At 40.7% G+C, this 27228-nt stretch overlaps 1 protein-coding gene across 2 annotated transcripts; it reads right to left on the bottom strand.

Annotated features, from left to right (window-relative positions):
• Positions 1 to 424: 424 nt before the first annotated feature.
• CDH17 (cadherin 17) lies at positions 425 to 26990 on the bottom strand. 2 transcript variants are annotated; one of them, XM_042839936.1, is made up of 18 exons: positions 26830 to 26990; positions 24379 to 24448; positions 21187 to 21285; positions 20369 to 20506; positions 18699 to 18837; positions 17409 to 17567; positions 16917 to 17116; positions 14974 to 15105; positions 14042 to 14192; positions 13076 to 13291; positions 11208 to 11284; positions 9920 to 10111; positions 8604 to 8848; positions 6672 to 6802; positions 5233 to 5469; positions 3729 to 3845; positions 3507 to 3623; positions 425 to 1270 (listed from the first exon to the last, which is right to left on the bottom strand). In XM_042839936.1, the coding sequence occupies exons 2-18, from the start codon at positions 24421 to 24423 to the stop codon at positions 1158 to 1160; spliced, it is 2508 nt and encodes an 835-aa protein (XP_042695870.1). In that variant the 5' UTR covers positions 24424 to 24448; positions 26830 to 26990; the 3' UTR covers positions 425 to 1157. The 2 variants fall into 2 exon arrangements, with proteins under 2 accessions (XP_042695870.1, XP_042695871.1); XM_042839937.1 differs by lacking the exon at positions 26830 to 26990 and adding an exon at positions 26693 to 26773.
• Between the last annotated feature and the right edge of the window lie 238 nt (positions 26991 to 27228).

Below are 27228 nucleotides of genomic sequence, written 5' to 3'. Positions count from 1 at the left end.
TCTTTTCTTTCTAGTTCTGCACCGCATGCAGAAGTTATTAAAAAAAAACACACGCATGTAAACAAACACCCTTTTCCATATGACCTTTTCTACAATGTTTTCAAAAGTATATTGTCTTTTCAGTTTAACAAAATATTTGTCAACTTTTATTTATAGCTTAAAAGCGTCCCTCAAACTGTAACCAGTTGTCACCAGGAATGCCTTCTATAGGCATGCTGTCATGAGAAAAGCTTTCTGTTTTGAAGAGTCATTCTTGGTCCAAGTCCTTACTGAAGCCAATACACAAGTACCTTCAGCAACCATTGCATCTATCAGACAGCCATTTTCAATACGCGTGATGTAAGGGTTAAACACTACAGATAACCAAGCAGCAGTGGTTTGTTCACATGCACTGTTTCTCTCTCTTAATAAAAATAGACACTAAAACCATTAAAGAACATTTTTATTCTTCTCAAGTGTGTAGGAGGCAAGCAAAATATTTGCACGTATGATAAAACAGAACATCACTCAATTTCCATATGACTCAGTGCATGTTTTTTAACCTCAAAACTGTAATGAAAGACAATGGCACTTCACAAACTGGATCCCATAAACAAAAAACCAAAATGTCACATTGCTAGTGAATATTGCTGGCACAGATTCACCAGAATAATGTAAGCAGGTAGATATGACCCAGGGCAGATTTCAGATTGCAGTGTTTCAAAGGAACTTTGCTCAGACTCAAAGGAACTCCTGATACTTCATGATGCATCTTCAAATGTAGAATACGATTTTATTCCCCATTCTGCTGTTCAAATACTTATGGAGAGGTATAGAGCAGTAGATGTACAGCCAAATAAAATGTTAGTCCTCCGGAAAGTCCGTGTTTGTGTTAGCTGCCGAACAAAGACTGGTTCCATACACTGATCTTTGCAGGAGCTCAGCATTTGGTGGTGTCATGAGCTAACAGTTGTCAAAGCTGATTCTTTTACTAATGGCTGATGCTGAAGTGTATGTTGCTGAATATAATTACCCGCAAAAGTGAGGACAAGACCCTGGGAGCCTGCTTTTCCATGCTTGTATCCTCAGTTCATGATAATACACTTCTGGGCTTTGGGAGATACAAAGGTCACCTCTCCCCAGCCCAAAGGGCATTTTTCTCTTGATGACATAAGCAGTCATGCATTCAGTTTATCACTTTCAGACTGATCCTTTGCATCTTTCTGTTGGCTCTTCTTCTTATTTTTCTCTTTGTATTTCATGTGAAAAAACGCACCTCCTATAATTGCACCTGAAAAACAGAGAGAAAAACTTGTCAGTAAAGAAAACATTCTGAAAAGGTATTTCAGCAAAGAGACTGACAGTGACACTGCAATATATGTACTGCTTCACAACTTGAATGAAACCAAATGGCTCTGGGGAATGACCATGCAGTGTTGGGGCAGCAGTATGCTCATGGACCCCATTCACTGCCCTGAATATCTCCTCCACAGCTGTTCTCTTACATTCATATTTGAGTAGCTGTCCTGTGCAACCTGCTGTAGGTGTCCCTGCTGGGGGAGGGGCTGGACCACATGGACCCAGAAGTCCCTACCAAGCTCAGTCACTCTGTGATTCAGTGATTCTCTCATCCTTTCCTAAATGAGAGAAACTCTTTTAAAGAGAGAGAATTTTGCTTGAATGAAAGACTTTGTCCCATCAAACTATGTTGGCTGAAGGTTTGCAGTTCACTTTGTGCTTTGTTGAATTGTTTTCCAGTGTCAATGCTTCTTTCAAATAAAGTAAGACTACAGAGGACCCCTTCTTTTGGAACAAAAAGTGCTGAGGTCTCAGATAGCCCTTAGCTCATGCAGGAATTCATTCTTGTGTCAGACACACCTCCAAAAAACGACTGTTTTTACGATCGTACCTTCTGAGCTACAAGGTCAAACTCAGCATTGTTGTATAGCCAGATTTCAAAAACGTTTTAGATACCTTTCTCTTCCTTTTTTCCTTGCCCATCTCTGATCCCTGATCCATGCTAGCTCTCCTTAAGACGCTATCGTCTCATTTTTCCTTTAAAGTGGAAAAATTATGTTGAAAAATAAACTGTGTAAAATCATTTTGGGAATTATTTTTAAAAGTCTTTTATGAGCTACATGCACTGTGTTGTTTTCTTTTGTTTTGAAGTTACAATGTGGTAGCAAATTTTACTGTGCTCTCTAAAGCCAGCCGACTCTTGCAATTAAAATATTCTCAGTTAGTTACCCATTATCATTTGTATTTACATATAGCATCATGCTAGGAGAGGGATCAAACTAAGGCATTGTGCAAAAAAAATGATGTAAGAAGCTTGAACAGAGAGAATAAAGATGCAGATTAATGTTTTTCTCTGTCAATTACTTAATCTGAGCATGGCTTTTTCCATTGTAGGTCTTTTGGATCCCTTTTTTTTTTCCCTTTACCTCTTCAAAATATGAACATGTGTGCATCAAATGTGCATTAGCATTTTCTCTGTCTCTAAGGGTTTGATGTATACTATTTTGTCTTTGTCTTTTTGGGTAAATAGGAACTTATTCTTGGAGACTCATTCTCTCTACAAATTGGCATCATTATTAAATAAGTTGTGTGTTCGTTTTTTTTTCCCCCCACTTTTATCCTGTAGCTTCACCCTACTCTTTGAATGTGAGGTCTATAAAATATTTAATCATTTTCTTTGATTTTCTCCATGGATCTTTCCTCTCTTCTTCATGGCTCATTCACAGTCTCCTATTCTGGTGCTTGTGATCATTACATTCAAAAATCACAGGGTGTTGTGCACTGAATTCTTTTTGTTCTTTACTTGCATGGGTACTGGAACCCATCAACAATCATCCTCACTGATTTTTCACTTATGTTTCATAAAAAGAATACCAGAAAAATATTATGTCTTGTTTTGGAAAAGTTTTAAGCCATATGTCAAAGGACCGTCAGCTCAAGCTCATGGTAACACTTAATATAATTTACTTTGTTCAAAGAAGTGCCAGTTTTCCACAACTCAATTTATTCTCACTCTGGAAAATGGAAACCTACAAAGCTCAAACAGGTGAAAGAAATAATAATTATAATCTAAGGGTAGCAGATGACTGGAAATCTAAAGACAGTAAATAGCATGACATGACTGGACATTTTTTTGCTATTTTCACTATAATCTGAAAGCCCAAGACAGGCTTCCAGTCCATTCTCTGGTGGGGAAAAGGTGGTAGTTAGCAATAAAGTGGCAATATGCTATAAGTGTAGGATTTTCTTCTGTCATAACAGCCTTCTACGCCATTATACTTGCATGCAGAAGAACATGCAGTACAAAAGAAATTGTGTTTCTATGACCAAGAACCTTCAAGTTTGCAGCAACTGTGGTACAGGATCATGATCTGAGGTATGAAATCTCTCTTTTGCTTATTCTGCAACATTTATGACATCTCTCCACAGAAGAAGTGAATTAGTGTCAGCAATGCAGCAGCAGCATCTCAAAGACCAGACTTCATGTCAGCCAAGAAGAAATCACCTACCAATAACTATCAGGACGCCAAGAAGTATCCCAATTGCCTGACCGGTGCTTGGCTTCGAGTGCTCACGTTCTACTTGTATAAAACATGAATTTTCACTTGAACACGTGCAGATGCTTACTGCAAAAAGAAGTGCCATGAAGTTAATGAGAAGTTTAACAGTGCAGTTTGATCTTTCTTACACGTTACTGTTGTCTTGAAATAATAGTTCTGAGCATAGCATACCTTCAAGTGCCACTTCTCTCTCCAATTGTGGTACTCCATTGTCATTAATTATCATTGGAGCAGTATATACTTTCTCTTCAAAGTTAGTATGCTTTGGAGAGAGGTACGCATGAGTAGCTGTAAATAACAAAAAGGTATATTAGTGTCAGCACAGGGAAGAAATTTAGCTCAACATTCATTGCAGCTGCATATGTTTTTTCTTAAGGCTGCTTTCCACGTGATGGCACTTCCTGTTTTCCTCCAGGTCTTTCTAGGTCTTACTGGTTTGCAAACATGAAGTCAAAAGGGACTGTCTGAATGCACAGTCTGGCCTTTTGTGTCATATGGCCAGAGAATTTCCTTCTTAATTTCTGCAGCAGTCAAATCTAATCTTGCGTTTTGCTACTGTGATGCTATCACATATAAACCAAGAGTATCAATCCTCATGTACTCTCATAAGACAAAACCAACTAAAATTGTTCCCAAGAAAATGGAGGACAAATCAGCTTTCTATTGCTCTTACGCTGACATGTCCAAGACAACCTAAAACTGGGAAATGTACAAGTGTAACATTCATTGGGATCAGTTTAAAAGTCCATCTAAGCCTATATCTTATCCAGTAATTGAATTAAACAGTAACTGAAGATTACAATAAAAAAGACAAGCATATGTATTATTTTCTCCTAATAGTCTCCTAGCCTTCATTTTCACTTCAAGGACTTCCTGGACAAGATCTAATTTCTTTATTTGAATCTGTTGAATATTTCTATATCCAAAATATCCTGTGACAAGAAGTTCTACAGTCAACTGGTTTCTACTCAAATAACTTTGGATCACCAGTGAACTTGGCCTCCTTATTGCACATCCACGTGTTTTGCAGATAAGTAGAACTGCACAGTTCCTAGCAAAAAAAATAGTATAGAAAACCAAATGTGAATTCCCTCTGCGCAAGAGCTGACCACTTACTCCAATTTCTGATTTTTGGACAATTTATTCTTTCAAAACTTGTTCCTCTCACCATGCCAATCCAGACTTATCTAGTGAGACATTTCATCAGAAGACTTTTAGGAATGGGCTTTATCAACCCAGCACTCTTCTTATTCACATGCTTACTGTCCTCCTTCAAAAAATATAGTTGGATTGCGAGGCAGGACTTCTCTTGGTACACAAATAGCAGTAACTCATAGACAATTTACAAACATCTCTAACTTTGTCAGAAATGACTTACGTTATTCTAAGCTTACTGTATAGTTTATTCTTATATGTTTCTTCTCTCCTCAGTAGCAGCGAAATACTAAATTGCAATGTGCTTAATGTTACTCTTAAATAAATAAGTAAATAAATACTTCAGTGTTCTAATAAATGCATACCAAAATGTACGGAATTTCTCAACAACTTACATTTTTTTCTACCTGAAATATTGGGTATGTGATGGTAGGAATGGAAAGGAATTCAATATTTTGTTATATTTCCCAAACAATTTAAAGAGCCTCATTTCATTATAAGAATAACTTTATTAACTTACCATTGACTTTTGAGATTTCCCAATTATTTCTTGTATCAATATCATCCTTGAGAGAAAAGGTAATTGTTGTGTAAAATTTCTGTTCATCATCATCAGTAGCTTGAATTAGTGCTTTCTCTCCTCCTCTGAGCGGGTAGCAGAAGAAAACAGGATAATCCATATTTAACCGTGGAGGGTTGTCATTCACATCCTTTAAGTTTAATACTAAGGGTGCTGTGAATTTCTGAGCCGCGTTATCTGTAGAATTTAACAGAATGCAAAATTACAAATCACAGCTTGGATGTAGAGGCTGGGTTGGTTCATTTGCAACTATCTTATAGATATCCTGGTGCAACATCATGTGGGCAGTGGGAGGTGGTACTCTATTCACAGAAAGTGGAGGCAAGGTCTCAGGAGATCCAGATAGACTGGTGGTAGCTTCTACCAGTTCTTAAAACAGTGTGATTTATTTCTTGCTAACTTAACTTACTGGCAACTAACACTGGCAAACCAAAGGAGGCAGCTAGACCACTGTATCTGAGAAACAGTTGTATTCAAGGTCAGAGCACTCACTCTTTGGAGCACTCTTTTAAGTGTGAAACTCCAAACATTTCCTCTCTCTTTTCTGTACATGAGAAACACAAGTCAATACCCTGCCACAGGGCCAACATAAGATACTCGGGAAAAGCTCTCAGAATCTTGTTATTTCTTCTGCCCATTCCTATAGGAATGGCCCCACTCCAACTCAGTGTTTGAGGAAGCACACCTTCCTCCTGACATACAGCAACTGCATCTTTATATCCTCCACAACAGAGGACAGCATTATTTTTAATAAGTGCTTAATAAGGGGGAAAACAAGATTTATACCTATTCAGTTAGATATAGCCCAGAGTTTTTAACTTCTATTTGATTTAAAAAACACAAGGAAATCTCCACATGTGAACTACCTCAAAGATGCTAGTGGACCTAGGAACCTCAATGTATTTCAGACTAACTAATCCATTAGCTTTATTTGTAATAAAATGATTTGTAATCCCATTCAGGATTACAAGTTACTCTCCAGATATGTTTTTGGGAACCTTAAACATGCCTACCAAAAGATCTAAAATCTTTATATTTGTGGAGAAAAAGAATGGTAAAAAAGTTGATGCTGAAAACATTGAAGAAATTGTGATCTTCACTGTATGCCTTGTTGCTCAAGCAAAGATAATGGTTTATGATAGCTGACTTCATGAAAGCTGTTTTAATCTTCATGTTCTGCAATTTCAAAATATCCTTTAAGAAAGTTTAATTCTTAAGGGATATATCCTTCTAAAGATGTATCACATGTTCCTGTACTTTTCATGTGTTCAGTTTTGCTGCCCGGTCCTCATGAATTCATGGGAGATACAATCATTACTCATACACCAAGAAGGGCAGAGGATTTATTTGTGTGTGTATGTAGTTGTTTCATCACTTACTTATCTCTGATGCAACAACATTAACTCTGTACGCTTGTTCTTGTTCTCGATCCAAAGCAGAAGCAGTGTATATCTGCCCAGTGGTTGAATCAATCCTCAGCCATTTTCTCCAGTCACCTTCTAAGGAATATCTTTAGAAAGAAATAAGAAAAAAAAGCATGTACACTATTCCAGATTATGAAGAAAAGTTGACAGAGAAAATACTTTATTGATCATAGGCAAGTAGCTAGATTAATGTTGTACTTGAAGAGAAAGGTCCAAGTAGTACAGCCAACCAGAAGGGACAGACAGAGGAAGAGAGGTCAAACCCATTCATTTCTGGTAGTGATTTAGTTCAGAGGGTATAGAGTGAGAGCAGAACTATGGGAATGCCACCACTCCTCCAGCTTATGTGTGCTTCACCTTCCTAGTAACTGTAAAACCTGCTATATTTCTAGCTTTTGATCTAGAAGTATGCTCTGTCCCAGTGCCATACCCCTCTCTCCCCATCATGTCTGCCGTGCCTTGGTTTTTATGGGGACACAGGCCATAGGAGGCAGGGACATAAAAAGCAGCAGAGCCAGGATAAGCAAGGGGCCAGCACCCTGAGCTGGGCTGCTGTATGATTACCATAGGAGCAGCCTTGAAACTGGGAGTGCTTTAAAGATCACTGCTTAATTGCCTGTATATTGTTGTTTAAAAAAAGAAAAAGAAGAAAGCGCAAGGTCTCTGGGTATTTATACAAATTTAACCATGAACACATGACCCAGTTAAAAACATTTGTTTGAATATCTTTCATTGACTACTTTTGTTCTTTCAGTACTCGTTACATTAAAAACAGCATGCTGACATGCTTGTACATTTTTACTCTTTATATTGTACTTCTTTCAACCTATTTTTTGGCATAAATGTGGTTCATGTAAACATGAATTCCTGTCATCTGTCTCTGTCATCATCCCCCAGAGCTTCTGGACTATGTGGCTCACTGTCAAACCATTTTGACTGAAGGCCAAGCCTGTTAAGTTCCCAAAAGTTAGGGAAAAGTAGAAAGCCAGATGATAAACCACTGGGAATAAAAAAACACAGAAGGCCTAATGGTTGTATTCTGCAACTCCATTAACTACTTGGTGTTTAGTCAAATTTCAAGGATTGTTTGGTTTGGATTGATCTTTTCAGCATTCTAGCTGGGAATTGTTCAGAAAGAACCACAAATAGCTTTTCTACCCAACACTGCTGTGAAAGGTACATTCACACCATGTGGCACAGCTTTGTGCATGGATCTGAGATCTGGCAGAGGCTGAAGACATCTTGACCTTATGACAAAGTGTTAGGCACCAAATGAGCCAGTCTGAGGTTTTGCATCCCCTCACAAGCATAGGAACTGGCTTGCACACAGCCTTGCATTCAGAGTGAAGGTAGATCTTTAGTCTTTGACCGTCAGAAAAGAAAATGAATGAATGATCAGTCCTGGACCTGAGCGTCACTATTATTTTTGTGTTTTAGGATAAAAAGTGCTGAAGTTGCCTGACAGACACGAAAATCAGCTACTGCCCTACTGGTTCCTGGGAGCATTCAGTACATCATTCATTCCTTAAAGACATTTGGTAATGTGCATTTGGAAACCCTGCTATTTTCAAACCAGTTCTAACTTTTTCCTGGAGACATATATTGTTCTTTTCCACATTTAGTTTCACTGCTCCAGGGCCCCACTGGCAGTGTTTGTCACAACACAGATGGATAGATGACTGAAAAAGCACTGCCTGGAAGTCTCCTGTGGGTAGGTCACTGGCCACCACTCAACAACATCTCTTCCTTCTACTAGGAAATAAGAATAAGGAAGCTTTTCTTAAAAAAAAAACTTTTTCTGTATTCCAAACACCTTTTACTCGTATTAGAAAGAAAATTATAAATCCTAAGTACAATAAATAAACAAGTATTTGTCACATTTTTTACCGTACAGCATCCCCCTCAGGATCGTGGGCCTCCACTGTCGTGACCAGAGTATTTACAGGAACATCTTCAGATAATTCTGCAGTGTAAACTTCCTGGTGGAAGGCAGGAGGCTCATCCACATTTGTTACAAAGACTTTGAACAAGGTAAGGGAGCTAGCATTGTACTGCACTCCTGACACCAGAGGCTCGGGGTTTGTGGCGTTGATCACCAGGTTGTGCACTTCAGCTGTTTCAAAATCAAGAGCCTGGATAAATCAGAAAAATGTACTTTAAGCAATGGTCCCACTGCCTGCTTCAGCAAGCACCAGATTGATGTGAGAATGTTCTCGTTTTTCATCTGTGGCCCACCTGGCAGAGCCTGACCCATGAGGAGTCAGCAAAGCACAGGCAGAGGTCCTCAGTGCTGCTGCCAGAGGGCAGAGAGGAGCTCCCCTGCCTTTCTCACCATGAGAAACAGCAAAATCCTCTTCTTCCCATGATATAGAGGAAATAAAGGAGAACTGTCAAGAGTAAAATGACACTGGGAACAGTCAATTTAAATGAAACCATATGCCCATTTGGAGGGTTCCTCAGCAACCACATTTCCTAATAATGTTGCCACCTGCCTGACTAAGTTTAATAACTGTTTAATATCCTGTTTACAACAATAGTATTTATAGCTCCATACTAGAAGGCCTTGGATGACCTCTGGCTTATAAAAGTCTTGTGAGGATTGTTGCACCATGGAGTTTCTCACAATTGCCTCCTCAAGAAAGAAATGATACTGTGGTCAAGCTTGAATAACTGCTCTTGGCCTGGCTAGTGGCAGGTAAACTTGATGCTAACAAGGTGTCACTCCTTGGAAAATCATTTTTTCAGCAATCATTTTTTCAGACCCATAGTTCTTGCCCTTCCAAAAAGGCTAATTTCAAAGGGAGAAGTATTTTTTTATTAAAATGCCTAGATTCAGTGGAAAACCTTCCTTGTGTTTCTGATTCCAACATTCAGCATGTGGGATTTATCAGCCACCTCAGCACACGCTGACTTTGTCTTTGCCACAGTCAGCATTTGTCTCTGCAGGAACAAACTGTCCTATGCTGAATCAAGCCAGTTTCACCTGTGCTTGGGGGCAAAAGCCACCAACATCCTAGATCACCAGTAGGGTGGAAGATCAGTTCCATGATAGTGTACACTGTGGCTGCAGTCAATCACTCCAATAATGCAATTTTTCCTCTGTGGTACATGAAGATCTCCTGCTCTGTTAGAGAAGGGGGCAACAGCAGAGCCAGCAGCAGTGTGTAGGCATATATAGGAGAAGAACAAATCCATCTATTCACCTTGTTAATCTTCAGGAATCCTCGGTTTGTCTCGAAATCTGTCTCTATAATGAACACGTTGTTTGGATCTCCTTCCTTCACTTGGTAAATGATGTGGGAGCTGCCTGTGGCAGGCTCATCCCCGTCAGTAGCTTGAATTTCTAATAACACCGTTCCTACTGGGAGACTTTCAGGAACAGTCACGTTGTGATACTGAGAAGAGATTGGTGAGATGTGACACAGTGAGCATCATCTGTAGATTAAAACCCGAGTTCTGCAATAAGCTCAATAGTACAGCTGGGCTAACTCACTGCCCAAGGTCAGCAAGAAAGGCAGTACAGCAAAGCTGCTTTATCTTCTTTTTTAGCTGCACATTTAGCAAGTATGAGGGGATCCCCGTCCATGGGTAATCGACCAGTACAGTCCAAACTAGCAGTCCTAGACCCTTTGGGGCAGCTTTTACGTCCTCTGCTGAAATTGCTCCAAGCACATGCAATGCTCACAGCAGAAGGGACAGTACAGAGGTCTGCTCTGTTCCCACTGAGCACCCTGATCACAGAGACTGTTGAATATTTAATTGTTCTATTGCACTATTGATCATTGCCACATTAGCAGTCTAGCATAACTTACTGTATTTGACGTGTGCTATAACCCAGCAATTTTGAGAACAGGTCCTCAACTGAGAATTTCTGGCAAGAAAGAGCTTTCTGCGTAGGCACAGAACCAACAGATAGCTGGGCAATGTGGTCAGCAAAGCCCAAAAACCAGTACAACTTCCCCAAGAGGCCACCAACGTCTGATGAGTTGGATAGGTTTCCTGATCCTTGTGCTTCCGTTGCCTGAAGTACAGCAGGATCTTGTGTACATCAGGTATAGGCATGTTGGCCTCTGCAGCATCTGTAGCGAGACGGGCCAACTGCCTAAAGTTAGGGAAGGTCTGTAGGCTTCAGCAGCTTCACCAGAGTGAAAGGCAAGAGCCTGACACTTGCTCTGGATCAAGGGCCAGCAGGTCTATGTTTGGATTGGACTGCCATTTTAATCAATTTTAAAGTCTCTTCTTCCCTCTTCCCCTCCCTAGAACATACACTTCTGAAATGAACAGCCTTAATAGAAGCACTGCCATTTATGGTCTGGATACACATTGCAAGCAGGCTTTGCAGCAATTCCTTGACTTTATTCTCACTCTGTTGTTCTGTTACCTGTTCTGTAAATGGTTAGTTTCCCACTGACTTCTGTGGACATTGAGTCATGCTCAAACATCTGTCAAAAGCTTGTTAGGAACATCAAAGATGGTGTTATAAATACTCACATCTGATTTTTCAAAGATGGGAATCTGGTCGTTGATGTCAATGACATGTATTTGCACATCACAGATTGTCTGGAAAACTGCACGGAAAGAGAACAAGCAATGTCACAGCAACCCTTGTGCCAAAAATAACTTTGCTCTGAAAGAGTTCACTGTGTGCAAAAGTGAACACTGTCAAATTGCTTGAACCAAGCAAAGCCCTGCTGTTGTAAGAACTTGATTTCTAGTGTCCCGTAATCAGTGAAAATCTCACTCTCTGTCCTACCATTCACCTTTCCAGTTTCCTCAACATTGGCTCATCCTGTTTCATTTCCCTCATCTTTTCTTTTATTATAGATCAGCTATGAGCTGTGCCATCTTTCCCAATATCACTTTCGCGTATAGAAATTTACCCCCGCGATGTTCTTTTACCTTGTCCTCTTGGCGGGCCATTGGACACTGCCCTAATTTTCATTCCAGCCAGATTTAACTTCAGATCCCAATAAATCTGCCCACTGCCTGATCAGGGAACCCTAGCTAGGGGACTGTGATTTTAAAACTCTGTCTGTCTGTAAGCTATTCCAGTATAGATGGATTTTTGTGTTTTCCACATGTGCTCCATAAACTGAAAGTTAAAAATTTCTTGGTTGGAATTCAAGAAAGTGTGTAATTCACTGCCTTCTCCTCCAGCAACATTTTCCTAGTGGTGCTGTTTCACTAAGGGGCTCATCTCGCTGCTTTGTGTGCAAGGGTGTTCCTCCAAACACAAATGTTACCTTTCTTTGAGGACCTCAGCTCAAGGCTTTAAGCTTTACATTCCATACAGTGAACCATAAAGGATTCCTGGGATCTTGCATAATGGACAAGATTGTTATATCCTGGGCTGCATTAAAAAGGGGTGGCAGCAGGGAAAAGGAGGTGATTGTCCCCCCAACTCAGCTCTTGTGAGGCCCCATCTGTAGTACTGCCAGGCCTGGGACCCCCAGTACAGGAAGGACATGGAGCTCTTGGAGCAGATCCAGAGGAGGGCACTAAGATGATCAGAAGGCTGGAGCACCTCTCCTATGGGGACAGGTTGAGGGAACTGGGCTTGTTTAACTTGGAGAAGTGAAGGCTCCAGGGAGACCTCATTGTCACCTTCCAGTCTTGAAGGGAGCATATAAACAGGTGGGAGTAAAGCTGTTTACAAAGATGGATAGTGATAGGGCAAGGGGGAATGGTTTTAAACTGAGAGAGGAGAGGCTTAGGTTAGATATTAGGAGGAAGTTTTTCACTCAGAGGATGGTGACACACTGGAACAGGTTGCCCAAGGAGGTTGTGGATGCCCCATCCCTGGAGGCATTCAAGGCCAGGCTGGATGTGGCTCTGGGCAGCCTGGTCTGGTGGTTGGTGACCCTGCACACAGCAGGGGGTTGAAACTGGTTGATCATTGTGGTCCTTTTCATCCCAGTCCATTCTATGATTCTATGTTTTTTAAAGATGAAGTTCAGCTCTAAATCTTCTGAAATACATTATCTGGACTCTCTGCATGCATTTATTTATTTATTCATGTATTTATGAGTGTGTATGAGAAATTTTAGGGAAGAAATGCGATATGTAAAAAATCAAGTATACATCTTCTCTTTTTTTTTTTTTTTTTCCCTGTGCAAGGAAATCTTTTGTTAACAAAGTGCTTGGTTTAACCATGCACTGCCTTAGAGCTGGTTTCCTTCCATCACTTGCACTGTGAGTCACGCTGAACATCTCTACACCTCAAGAACAAGGAAGGACAGCTCTGGAGCAGGTCAGCATCCAGTGATGCTTCCAGTGAACTCTCTAGGATTCATTTAATCTCTTGGACAGTGAGGATGTGAACAAAATTACTTCAACATATAACAGAAAGCATTACATACCTTCATCTGTCACCTGCACCTTCAGGGAATAGTTAGAGGCAACGCGCTTGTTTAATGAATGGCCATATAACTGCAAAACCCCTGTGTCTTGCTGAATAAAGAACAGATTACTTGTAGGAACAGCAGGATCCTGACTCAGAATTTTGAATTTCAGTCGAGAATTGAGAGTGTCTTCCTGATCATTGTCTGTGGCAGACAGAGTGCCAATGCTGCTTCCTGGGACAGAGGGGAGAACAGAGTCAGCCAGATAGCACAGTGCTCCTATTTCTGCTCAGAGGTACACACTGACCACAGCAACACTAATAAATATACAGCTCAGTGGAAAACTCTGCAATGGACACAATCATTTGACTTCTTATAGTTTTTTTCCTTTAGCATTCCAACCAGCTGGTCTGGACCTGTGCTATTTGTTCTGATCTAAAGTGTCTGTTGATCTATCTGCAATAGATACTTTAGACTTGAAACCAAATAACTGATGTGAAGACGTAGAAGTAAATTTTGGTAATGGCCCACTGAAGTCAGAGGTATTATGCTGGAGGAGCACCAGGATGAGAAGAAATGAGCTCAGATCAACATTTATAGAAATGATAACAACTGAAATGATAATTTAAGTGTTGGTTTGATGTGGGGTTTTTGTTTGTTTGTTTTCTTTTAACATTCTAACATTCTAACATTAACATTTTCTTTTAACATTTTAACATTAGTCCAAACCCGTGGTTGTGGGAAAATGCAATGTTATGTTTTGTATTGCAGACTATTTTTTAAATGCAGTTTTGGAATCTGACTTCAGACAGTTTATTGATCTCTTTTCTGTGTGAACTGTCAACATGGAAACAAGAGGGCTGTCAGCACGGAAGAATGTTTTACACTTTGGGGTCCAAATTTCTGTCTCTGTTTGCAGCCAGCCGGAAAAAATAAGAGGACCAGAATTATGTGTGTATGAATGAATGGAAGATATCTTCTTACCTCCGCTTTCATTTTCTTGAACTTCAAGTATAGTAACGGCATTCTGGCACACTGGGGGGTTGTCATTAATGTCTTCCACAACTATATTAATTTTCAGAGGTTTGTCCACCAGTTCTCCTTCTTTGTCTTTTGTGATCACAAAGAACGAATACTGCAATGAGGGTATTGAGATTAGGTGTGTTGAATGTCTAAAATGACATATTTGCATTTAAATAGATAACTATGGGAGCTTTCGATGCAAACGAAATATTCCCTCATTTAACCATTCAGCATTTTCCCTCTGTTTACTTCAGAGCTGTTCCATTATACCTTTGTACACAAGATCTCAGTTCTCAAAAGAACTGCAAAATCCTGAATATGTCACTGTCCCAAGAACTTACTCTCAAAAATTCAAGAAAAGCAGGAATATCTCATTTTTGTCGGTTTACAAGTGAATCTGTTACATCCAAAGAAGGGATTCCTTCAGAATAACTGATCCTTAGCCTTTCTGTCCCCAGATTTCCTCCAACAAAAAAGAACAGAGGGTTTTCTGTATAGAAGCCCATCATATAGAGGACTTCAGGTAACTTTACAGTTACAGCTGCAACTAATACTTCTCCTCTGCTATGCTGTCTGGGATCTGGAGTGGATTTAGAATATCCTCTTCTTGTGAACCAACAACTCTGCCATGGTGTGTTCTGCACTGCATATTATACATAATGTCGTGGGTGGTGATTGCTGTACCAGACCCACGTGGAAGTACTGTAGGGTAGAAAACATAAGTCTCTCTTATAGTATAGTAGGTAAATAGGCTTTCACATCTACTAAGAAATTAAACTTTAATTTCCTTTTTTCCCCGTGTCCTCCTTAGCTTCCTTGTGTTTACTCCCACACCACTAATCAGCTTCCCACTATGCTCTCTCCCACCAGCTAAGTTGCACGTGTTTACTTACAGCATCCTTTTCTTCCCTGTCCAATGGCTCAGTCACATAAATAAACCCATTCTGATCGATGGAAAATGGGAGCTTGCCCAGATTCTCTTTCTCAAAAACCTCATAAATTACATCTGGCTCATTTGACTGCACCTAAAACCACAAAAATTAGTCAGGACAGGAAGTCATAAGTGTGGATTGAGATTTAACAGGGATCATTTCTGGGCCACAAACAGAAAAGATTGCATTCCTGTTAGATACATAAACAAGAAAATTAGCAGTTTGGCAGGCTCTCAGGACAAGGCTCAGAAAAACTGGCCAAGAGTCTACTCCCGTTCTCTGAATAGTTGTGGTAAAGCAATTTTATCTCAGTTTCTCCAGCTGTCAAACATGGGCTATCTTTTTGTGAGAGGGTTTTGTGAAGATTAGTGGCAATACAGGAGAAGAAACTGTCTTAAGACTCCTCTATTCCATCTCTTCTCACTGCCTTTTACAGCTTGTTGTTCTTGGTTTGTCTAATGCAGAGACGTGGAGAATCAAAGCAAATATCCACTACCTACCTGCACATAAGTGTGTGTAAGCTCATTAAATGCATCAATGTCTGTGACACAGAATCTTTAGTGGGGTACTTCAGATTTAAAATTAAATTAAGTAAGGAGTGTCAAACTAGTGTAGGAGCTGATATTACTGTTTATACTTCATACATTCTAACAGCAACTGCATTTCATTTTCCAGTAGGCAGAATCAGCACACCAACAGCTGCCACATACAATTTATATACGAGCCACCTAGAATGTGAGCACCAAACTGTTCTTCCACCTATTTTTCAAGCTGGGCTTCCTTGGGCTGTCACTGAGGCCAGTGGAAACTGCACCCAAGCAGTTAGTCCTGCAAACACAGTTGGACAAATTCAACCAGACCCAGGAGATGATTGCACTGAGGGTGCCAGTGCTAAAGTGTTTTTCTAAGTCAAACATTTCTGAAAGGCTGTCAGTCTGTTGGTTAATATTTATTGGTGCATATACCACTCTCACTCTGCAATTATGGGCAAAATATTTTGCTTGCTCAGTGAAATATCAGAAGAGAAATACCATCAGAATGCAGGAATCTGAAGGAGGTTTTTAAGCCCTTCTTAGGTACTGTAGAGGAAGCATGTGCATTATGTGACACAAAAGTGGCCACAGAAGATGTCTCTGGGTAAAGGGAACTATTCACAACGGGGCTGCAGTGAAGCTGGACCCTTGACAGGCTGTTCTGTAGACAGAAAAGGCTAACTTCAGAATTACCTTATTGGGCCAGCTCTTGATTTGTCCAAAGCCTGGAGGACCTTATGTGTTACAGAAAGGTGAAAAAACACAGCAGGAGAGAAGAGGAGCACCATCGCAGAGGCACCAAATTGCCACACATCAGGAACTACCATGGTGTGTCTTGAGAGGATGAGAAGAGACACACAGCTCACCCCTGTAGGGACTACATGGGGTTTTCCATCCTCTGGGACACCCATGCAAGATCATATCTTCAGCAGAGAACACACATCTGCTGTCACTAGAAGTACCTGTTACTATCCTCGAAGATTTTTCTCACAGACCTCTACATTTCAGTCTCTAAACTAATTCACTCAGGGTGTCCTCACTTTATCTTTCACATTGTGGCAAACAGCCATGTAAGATACCTTTTTTCTTTCAGACGCTACCTTATAAGAAAATTTTCAAAAGTTTCCACCATTCATGGGATATTCTTGCACAGAAATGATGCTACCAGCCTCTCCAAACTGAAGGACAAAGTCTAGCCTCTCTATCTCCATACCTTTAGCCCATTAATTTCATACTAACAATATCATACATACAAAAAATAACTGGGAAGTGCTAAAGTCCTGGAGAATTAATCACTGAACTCGGTGAGCTGGAATAAAACAATCCTGTGGTACTGAGTAGCCTTGCAGGAACTGAAGCCAAGGGCCTTACCTGGCTGATATTGACAGGATGGGGCTGGGTTGAGTTTTCCTTAATTGTGATGGTGGGAGGAGCCTTCCACAGGCTCTCCTTCACAGTGATGATCACGTCAACACTGTTCTTGAAAGCATTTTCTGTCATCCCTGCCATGTCCTTCACAGAGACGACGAGTGTGAAGGTGTCCTGCTTTTGGGGGTCTAAGTAGTAAGAGCCTAGGGACAGAGCAAAAATTTGTAAGTGAAATGAAGCAGAGGCTGGGAGATGTTCCACCTGACTGTTGCCTACTATATGCATCTTGCTTCTGCATCTGCTGGAAGCTTATTCCTCAAATGGATCTCTGTACAAATCTCAGCAAGCTGTATTTTTCAGGTTACTGCTTTTGGTTTTCTAGATTTCAAAGAGCAGAACTAACCCCAGGATCTGGCTTAATGTATTCAGAGTTTTGTTTCTATGCATATCCAGAAATATATGATTCTTTTCTGATAGACAAGCAATTTTACATACCTGTCCTACTTGGTGAGATTTCTCCAGTTAAACTATTAATCTGGAAAAGCATTTCTGCATAAGGATTGGGAAAATGGTGGAGAATGCTGTAGTTCAGTTGCGCATGGGGAGTTCTAGGATCATCGAGGTCAGTGGCATGGACACGCATGAAGGGCTTGCCTGTTTGGATTAGAGAGACAGTGATAACAATTTAGTCTCAACACATAGTCCATCTGTGTAGAGCTCACTAGCCAAGAAGTCAGATTGCAGTGAGCTGCTTCTGTTTCATTTCACAGTTCTTGTGTTAAGCTATGTTTGGGCATGGAGATTACATTTCTTGTGTGCCACCCCACGGGTCCACTATCTCTGCTTAATAGGCTCACAACGGGGGTGAAAACCAGTAGATGTAGAAATGGAAGAGATAACTCTACCAGCCAAAGAGTGCCTGTAACTGGATTGTAGCTCACTGGTATCTCTTACTTTAAAGTCACTTTGTAGTCCTTATGCAAATCAGTTCAACTCAAAGCACTCTGAGAAGAATGCCTTACAAGGAGTTGTGATACGCTCCCTGTAAACAAAGGAGCAATCATAAAATGAAAAAAAAAACAACACAGAGATGCACGGTAAGATAAACAAAATTTTGCATTTTGAGCACCTATGTAACATTCAAAATCTTTTTGCCTTGGATGAGGTTAAAGTATACACCAAAATATTGCAGAATGGTTTTCTAGCTCCATATAGCCTAATATGCATATTATTGAATGTTTCCTCTTGATTCCATGGTCACAGTGATAGAGCTGGCTGAGCTATTTGTTTCATTTCCAAAATATGGGTCTCAAACTGCTCTTTGGTACTTCCTCAAGACTGGAATGGATTTCTGCAATCCATAATTCAAGTTTCTCTGGCAAATACTGTCTACTCTGATGTTCAAAGATTTACATACTTTTAACGTTCTCCTTCTGCATAAACTTAGGCAACTTCTAACTTTTGGACTTCTTCAAGCATAGAGTTGTTTGTTTTTCCTTTTCAGTGCAATGAAGAGGACAGCAATATTTCCCTATTAAGTAATACTTGCAAAGCAAGAAGTAGAATGAAAAATTTCTGATTACACTCATCCCTTTACACCACACAGTAGTCACTTTTTTGCATATTCATTTACATTATACTTGCTTGCATCTTTATTTAGTACAATCTTGTAGGAAGGAAAACTTTTTTTTCAGCTTGTTGAAGCATGATACCCAATTCATCTTACCACTTAACTTTTCTATCTAACTCTTACTGACTGTAATATTAAATTACAACAATGATTACCTGCACGGGAGTTCTGCCTCACAATTCCAGTGTATTGTGTTTGGTCAAATTTTGGTGGGTTGTCATTGATATCTTCAACATATATTGTAACAGCACATGGACCTTTCACTACTTCTCCATTTTTATCCAGGCTTTCCACCTAGATTAGAAAAAAGAAAAACAAAAGAATAATTCAATGCAGATAAATTCAGGATTTAAAAACCTAAATGAAAATCAGATTGTCAAATGCAAGGTCATTGTTATTGTGCTACAAATCTGGTGAGAGTCATCATCGAGTGGTTCCAACAACAGGGAACAATTCACCGCAATAGCCCGCGTGCAAAGATTCACCATACTAAGCAATGTCAGCAAAAGAGAATAACCCCCTCCTGCATTTGCTGACATTTTTCAGAGAGCAATTTCTATGTTTTAGCCTCAGCAAAGTACTTTTACTCATGCACAGCTTTGGCCTAAAGATTTCCTTTAAGCAGAAATGGAAGTTTTCTAAAGAACAAGGAGAAAACTCAACATGATATAGAGAATCCAAGTGTGCCATAGTTAACATCAACCAGAAAAGTAAGCTGATCTAAAGGTTTGTTAATACAACTTAATTCTTAGTTCTGATTACATTTTTGTTCCAAACACTGACTTCTCATTTTTTCAGCCTTGTTTGACTTTCAAGCACCAAGTATATATTATATTTGTCAGACTTTATTTTGTTTGCATGTAATCGATCAAATCACAATTATTTATACTTAACCAAGTATCATTATTCAGTTCTGTCATTTTTCTTCTCGTCTGTAAAGGATTTGCGAATTTAGAGTTAATAACTTCTTGGGCTAGGAAATTGTCCTTTCTAATACTTGCCATTCCAAGTGTGCTTTAGAGCTGATAACATGAAACCATTAAACCTGAAGATCTAGACATCTTGTTCTGTAGAAAAATAGCTAAGCCTAGCTAAAGCATCATCACGTTCTCTGTATGCTCAGACACTGATCCTCTCATAATCACTTCTTTCTCCACTGTCAGTGCCTCAAAGAAGGAAATGCCATTTTTGACATAGAATAAGAGCATAAGGCTGCACTGAGTCAAAAAGATGTTTATTTGCTGTCCTACTCCCAACAGCATTCATGATAAGATCCTTATGGAATGAATATAGCAGGGCAAACATACTATCATCTTTTCTCTAGTAGCTTCCAACATCTGCCAAATAACTTTCTGCTGCTAACACAGGTTACATCTGTGCTTCTGAGTCTAAATATCTTCTAGTCACATCATTTGTCACTGAACAGTAGATAATAACCTTCCTAAATAGACTATGATAGTTTATTTTCATGTTCTAACCATAGGATTCACCACAACAGTCTTCAGCAGTTACAGGCAAGCCTCACTTGTGGCACCATATTTCACTTCTAATCAAGTTTTCTCCTCATGTTAGGACTATTAATGGATTGGTTTTGACATCAGGATAATTCTTGTTCTCAGTGTAACCTTCCTGTGCAAAATCTTTCAAAACTCTAAAATCACATCTTCGAGCAATGCTCAGAATGAAAAAAATAAAAAGCTGGCTATTAATATAGACAAAATAAACAATTTGAAATTCCAGCACAGTTCTCTATTTGTTTCATGTTTCCCCCAAAATAAATTGAATGCAAATAACCCTTCCTTTTTATTTTTCATTGAGTTTTTACCTGCAGATTGTGCACAGCTTTGGTCTCCCAGTCCAGAGACCCATTGAGATACAGTGTTCCTGTATCTGGCAGAATGTCAATTAGTCCATCCTTTTCACCAGTTGCTCTGAATATCACATTGGGAGACTCAGATGTGAACTAAAATGAGAAAAAAATCAGAAGAAAAATCAACTTTTTTTTTTTCCAGAGCTTTCAGCATAATTTAAATAATTTTGGGCTTTTGTGTCTTTTAAAATCTATTGCCAATAGTGTGCTTGGTTTGAAGAATGATACTGCAAGAGTCTGCTCAAAAAATCTGCTGTTTTCTGATCCCTCTCCAAAACACAGCGTTTTCACACCATTTCCTGAATGCTGCAGGAAATCCCAAGTGTGGTTTCTTTCCAAAGCAAACGTCTGTCTAGGACAGGACTTTGTCTGAGCACGGGAATGGAAAATAATGACACACATCCTCCATTTGCCTGGGAGCTGGGTCTGTCCTTCTGTGGTTGTGGTTTTGGGAAGAAAATCTCAGAGCCTAAGGAAAATGATGACACAGTTGCATGGAAAGCCATTCTCGAGGAATGCTGATATTATTAATCTCTGTCATACAATATGCCCTTAATATTTTTGCTTAAGAGAAGGGGTTGTCTCCTGTTGTTTGTTTGTTTGTTTGTTTGCATATAGACTCTTGAATTCACAGGTAAAGGAAATCAAAGTTAATTTCAAATCCTTTCAGGGGACTTCTTGTCCCATCAAGCACAGGCAGTAAAATTGTCCCTGAGGTAAGCACATGAAGACTATGGGTTTTTGACAAGTGGATATCAGGAGACACTGATTACCTGGTAAATGGCCCGCACTCCCGTTCCTTCTGGAATTGAAAAATTCATGTCTTTAAGAGGTCCAGTTAAATGCAGGTCCCCCAAATTCTGGCATGTGGCCTGTGAGGGGGGGGAGGAGGGGAAGGAGGAGAGAAGAAGAGAGCAGCTTAGGAACATCTGTTGTCATCAGGCACAAACAGAAACCCTCCACTTCCAAGCCCATTGCAAGTCATTTTGCTGCAGTGTAACGGAAGAGATATTTGACTGAACATCTCTGAGTGTGTATTCATTTTTAAAGAATGCTTTTTTCTTTTTCTTTTTTAAACACAGGTATACAGTGATAAGACAAGGAGGAATAGCTTTAAACTAACGGAGGAAGATTTAGATTAGATGTCAGGGGAAGTTTTTACTGAGAGGGCAGTGAAGGATTGGAACAGGTTGCCCAGAGAGGTTGTAGATGCCCACCCCTGCCAGTGTTCAAAGCCAGGTCGGAGGGGGCCTGGCCAGCCTGATCTAGCACTTGGTCTAGCAGCTGGCAACCCTGCCTATGACAGGGATTGGGAACTTTATGATCCTTGAAGTCCCTTCCAACCCAAGCCATTCTATGATTCTATGATTCTATAATGAACTGATATTTGACCAACTTTCAAGAGCAAATTAGCACACTGAAGAGCTGCCGTTAGACTAAGAGCAAAAGAAAATAAACAGAAGTGTCACAGGACCACACCAGTGTCCCTAGCAGAACCAACACATCCATCCAGGAGCCCTGCAACCCTGTAGCACAAATGCTTTGGGGAACCCAGCACCCCATTTGGAGAAGGAAACGAACTGGAGATGTACCCCATGTTATTTCCTCAGAAAATTCAAATGGAATCATGAAATGTGTTGTGAGGGAACAAGCTGGGCATCTCCAGGTCTCCAGTTCCATCACTCCCAACATCAGAGCAGGCCACACAGGTCTGTACCACACAGGTCCTATGCTTTCACATTGTAAGTGTAAAGCCCTACTGCAGCAAACATGCTCAGCTAATATCCTGCTGGCAATCCCTTCGCAGGCTGCTTTTTTTTCACAAATTTTTCATGACTTTTATAACCAATCCCTGTCTGGCGCCCGAAGATCTCCAGGCACACACTTGCCCTAAAGTTTCAGGGCAGTTCTTGTTTCCAAATGAAAAAGACAAGGTCTCTTAGAGCAGCATACGAGACAATTCAACCTGCAGTTCTGCAAGGGCAAAACCAAAATCCTAAAGGACATCTATTCTCCTCTCTGTCTCTGAAGTCACATCAGCGCTGACAAACTACATGCCAGGACTACAGTGCTGTTGTTGGGCTACACTCCCTGCTGAGATCCTCCCAGAGTTTTCCTCTCTTTATTCCGGAGGAAAAATGAGTTTATTCTATTCTACGGATTCAGAGAGATTGCCACACTATTCACAGCTCTTTGGAGTCAGGCACTGTGCTGCATGACTTTTCGCCTGGATTTGGTTCTGATGCTGCCAGGACGGCTATTTAGCCTCTCACAGAAAAGCACAGTTTACATATCACCAAGGGAAAACTTAATTCCAACTATGACATAGCTAAGTTCAGCACAATTTACCCTAAAGCGCTGTTCTGTGTGTGTGTGTCACAAGCTGCATTTGAATAACACCAGATTGTGCTTATAAATAGCCAGAGATTTTGCCCTCTTCGCCTGCAAGGGTAACTTCTTGCAAATGGGAAAACTGGAATATTGTGAGAACTGGGGAAAGAGTTGTGAGGTGAGAGGAAAGAATTCTAGTGAGCATTAGTGACTGTAGAAACATACCCAAAGAAACCACGTAATAGCTACGCATATCAGGATACAATACTTTATGGCTGCCCTTTGCTTTTTCTCTGGATGTTGATAGCTCATCTCAAGACAGGGGATTAGCAGGAGCCCAAATCTGAATTGCTCTGGTTCTCCCCACGTGGCACTGGTGGGCACAGCCTGACCCCCATAAATCTCTGGAGGTTTTCCCGGGGCCATTTTTTGGAGGGGTTTTCCTTGGTCATGTTTGACAGCGGGAGTTGCCCCACTGTGAGGAACAAAGGCTGACACCATAAAACCCAACAGGTTCAAAGTTCAGGCTGTGAAGCAAGTGAGATATCTCTTCCTGTCAATTAAAATTGCTTTATGTGCACCATAAATGTTTCCAAACGTATGTCTACAGCATGAATCACTCCTCAGGGGCCTAAAGGGGAAATAAGGTTTACTCCTTGGCCAATAAGCTGGCTGACAGCTCAGTTTCAAACAGCCATACGCTGTGGCATGGCTTCCTGGGATCAGCACTGCCAGTGCCGCTGCCTCTGATAAGGGAAGCTGCAGCAAAGTGCTTCCTGTTGCACACCAGTCCTATGCCCGGAGTCTCCACATTTTAAGGCATTTTTTCATAGACTTGAATTTGATTCACTCTAGCTTTCCTATTGATTTCAATTCTAAAGAACAAACAGTCAGTGAAGCCTTTATGGACACCAGGAAATCTATTGAATGTAGAAGATGAGGTCCATAAATGGCAAAATTTATACATTTCATCTCCACAAAATTACCTAAGGAATATATGTACTTGAAATAATGAGGTTGAATAATTAATATGTGTGGGTTAAACCATATGCCATTATATGCCATAGAATACAGAGAAACACAGAATTGCAGGGGTTGGAAGGGACCTCCGTAGATCATTGAGTCCAATCTCCTGCTAAAGCAAGTACCCTTCAATAGGTCGCACGGGTAGGCATTCAGCCAGGTCTTGAATATCTCCACAGAAGGGTACTCCACAACCCCTCTGGGCAGCCTGTTCCAGTGCTCAGTCAACATTCATTTACTATGTACGGGTTATAATACAGGACAGTGCACTAGGATGTGACAGATGTCTGCATTGCTTAATGGTTTGCAGCAGTATTTTTAAATCTTAACTGGCAAAAAAGCCAATCTATTGGAAAACGTGGTATCTAAGGAGAAACTATAAGAGGCAAAATAGATAAACTGGTTTCTTCCAAATATATACATATTTTTTTCCTCATCAGTGACACGGCTGCTTAACCTTTGGCCATAGGATCACATACACGGTTGCAATGTCCTCCAGCACCCAGTTTTACGGCTGCTTAGCTGAGCTCTTTTCATGTTAGAGCTCCGAGGCCCCTGGGCAACCTTTGACATTTTCTTCCAAGATAAATGAAGGAAAAGCTGCAACTCACCCACTGAACGGCAAGCAGAAATTGAAGTCCACAAAGCTTAAACATACTGGAATATGATTTACTTCAGCTCCTGCAAAGAAGAGGTGAGAGAAACTTTAAGCCTATGAGCTGGCCAACTCTATCTGTGCGTAGAGATTACAGGTAAACTTTTATACAGTTATAAAGATGAACACCGAAGGACTGCTCACCCCTCTCAGGGGCTGCAGGAATGGGAACAACACACTTGTCCCCAGGCTGCTGGAGGTCTCAGGTGCTGTGAGAGCCTCAGGTGGCTGCTAGAAATAAGTCAAAATCAGCACAAAATGTCAAGTCATGTGGTCTCACTACTGGGCTGGTCAGCACCACACAAGCCCTCTTCATTTCTGCTTTACTAAATGCAAAATCATGTTGAAAGGGAACATATAATCACAGAAAACTGTACATCTTTGTGGAAGCTGCCCTAAGGGCCCTGTCTTCTGGTCACAAAACCACTCCTTGCACCTTGCAGAAGCAGAGGGAGCACCCCTTAAAATTAGCTGGCTACTGAAAATGAAATTTCCAAACCAGAGAGCACTGCACGTCTCAAGAGAACCTGGTTTTCCAAAAAAGGCAGTGACTGGTATTACATCCTCCTGCAAATGAAATGGTTCTTCAGAAATGAAATCTTACTTCCTCACTGCTTCCAGATTTTAACTAAAAGGATGAGGCTTGTCCTGGAGAGAAGTGAGGTGGGGGTACAGTGCTGATGACTCCAGTGCAGATCCATGTTTACCTGGCTCACACCTGTAGGTATCAGTCAGCCATCTCAGCCCTGTCCCTTAGAGGCATCCACTGAAATAAAACAGCATGGAGGCACAGCACCCTCCCTGGTGCTTGGCCTTTCCATCATACCTTTTTTAAGCTTTATTTTCTTTAACATCTGACTAAAAATAGGACCTGCAAATATAGAAATTGTTGTCCACATTGCTGCTCCCTCTATCACTTATTTTGAAGTGTGACACAGTGTTTTCTCTAGCAAATGTCATTCTGATGAATGTGTGCAATTGCACCCTTTGAAATTACTGGGCTTTTTCCATGTACCAGAGCTAGCTGGGTGGGTACTGGAAGAAAATGTAACAGCACACCTTTGAAACTAGAGGTGATGAGGAAAGTCATTAGATCTGTCTGAAAAGTATGGCTGAAGGGCAAACCTTCAGTGCTTGGCACTGATGCTGTTGAGCAGGTCCCTCACTGCCCTGCCTGCAGCCAGAGGAGATGGAACTGTGCACAAGCAAGATGGAGAGAAGTCATTTTGAACCACCTGTGAAGATACCTCCTGCTCCCAATATTGCAATTAGATAGTCTATGGAGGTGTGGGCCATTCCTCTGTCTGGCAACTTCTCTGCTTCTCCCAGCACCTTCTGAATACACTGGCCAATTTCAACTGCATTCAATAGCAGACAGGAGCCTCAAAAAATGAATTACTTATGGTTGCAGCTGGAACAGAAGACCTGGGAATAGCTTGGTTTGGGTTTAGGGAGAAGAGAAGGAGCAAGAGAAGAGAAAGTTTATGGATGCGGCATGTTCACCCTTAGCATAAGGAACAGAAAATGCACTCTTTCATGTCCATCTGTGCTGTGTCTTCATCAGGTGCCTCTGCCCAGAACTGACTGCAAAGTTTGGCAGTGGAAATACAGCCATTTCTTGGATTGGACACAAAGTGTCCTTACTGGAAATAAATATCATGCCCTAATGAGGTACCCTTTGCAGGGCCTGTTGTAAGGCAGTGATGAGTGGTATGAATCTCCATTGTGCATTTTTAGTGTCAACCATTGCATGGCTGAAAGCTGCTGCCGAGTCACAGCACTACCAAAGACCAGAGCACCAAAACACGTACTCCTCTATCACTTAGAATAGATTTTGGGTGTATATGAACATAACTTATCAGCATTAGACAGTTTCAGGAATGAAATAATAGCAAAAGCAGCCTGAGATCTGGATGAGGACTGGACCCGTATTTCCCCCTTCATTTCTCTGTTTCATTGCACCCTACATCCCTAGTAATTTTTTTTTTTGGTTCCCCTACCTGAACAGAAATCTCTAGGATAACCTCTAGCATACACATATCTCAGCAACTTTCAATAATAAACATTCAGAGAAGAAAGAACATTCCTGGAGGCTAAAGATCAGGAACAATCAGAAATATTTTGTTCCATGGAAAAAAAAAAGAAAGAAAGAAAGAAAGAAAGAAAAAAAAAAAAAAAAAAAAAAGCTGATTTTCTTAAAATGATTGATTTCAGATGTTAAAATTCAGTGAAGAGAAAACAGGGGAAATAGATCCAAATCAAATACAAACCAGACAGCCTCAGCACAAGCAGACATCCATTTTACAAGGACAGCTGAGTTCCTAACACTGCCAGCAAAGCCTTCAGCAAACCCCTTGTTTCAGCCTTTAAAGTCTCTCAGTGAAACAACAGCTAGCTCACCGCTTACCTGTAACACAAAAGGCTTCTTTTGATCTAAAAATTGCTCCTTTCTTCCAGCCGTGGTGCTTGCCTTTGCACAGGTTGGCCGTGTCCGTCTGTGCGTCTCCACACAGTGTAGAGTTTCTGAGACTCGCCCTAGAGGTTCAGCAGCTCAAACATTAACAGCATGGAGAATTATTGATTCTTAATGACTAGGTGTGGTGGCACAAAATGGCAGCTGCGGAAGGAAGCAGTTCAGCTCTAAGATAATTTACAGCCTTCGGTATATTTTATGTCCGTTGGGGTTTTCCTTCTGAATTCTGTTTTCCAGTGGGGTCACGAGGAAGGTGATGCACAGAACGTGGGTTGGGGCCACAGGGGAAAAGTTGTCCTTCTAGGAGGACGGGAAGTGGCAAGGGGACAACAT

Source organism: Centrocercus urophasianus, unplaced genomic scaffold (assembly GCF_019232065.1).
Source record: "Centrocercus urophasianus isolate 14NV4802_14NV808 unplaced genomic scaffold, USGS_Curo_1.0 seq_11, whole genome shotgun sequence".
NCBI classification, from domain to species: Eukaryota; Metazoa; Chordata; class Aves; order Galliformes; family Phasianidae; genus Centrocercus; species Centrocercus urophasianus.
Note: the sequence above shows the minus strand (reverse complement) of the source record. Positions and strands in the feature narration are given on the sequence as shown.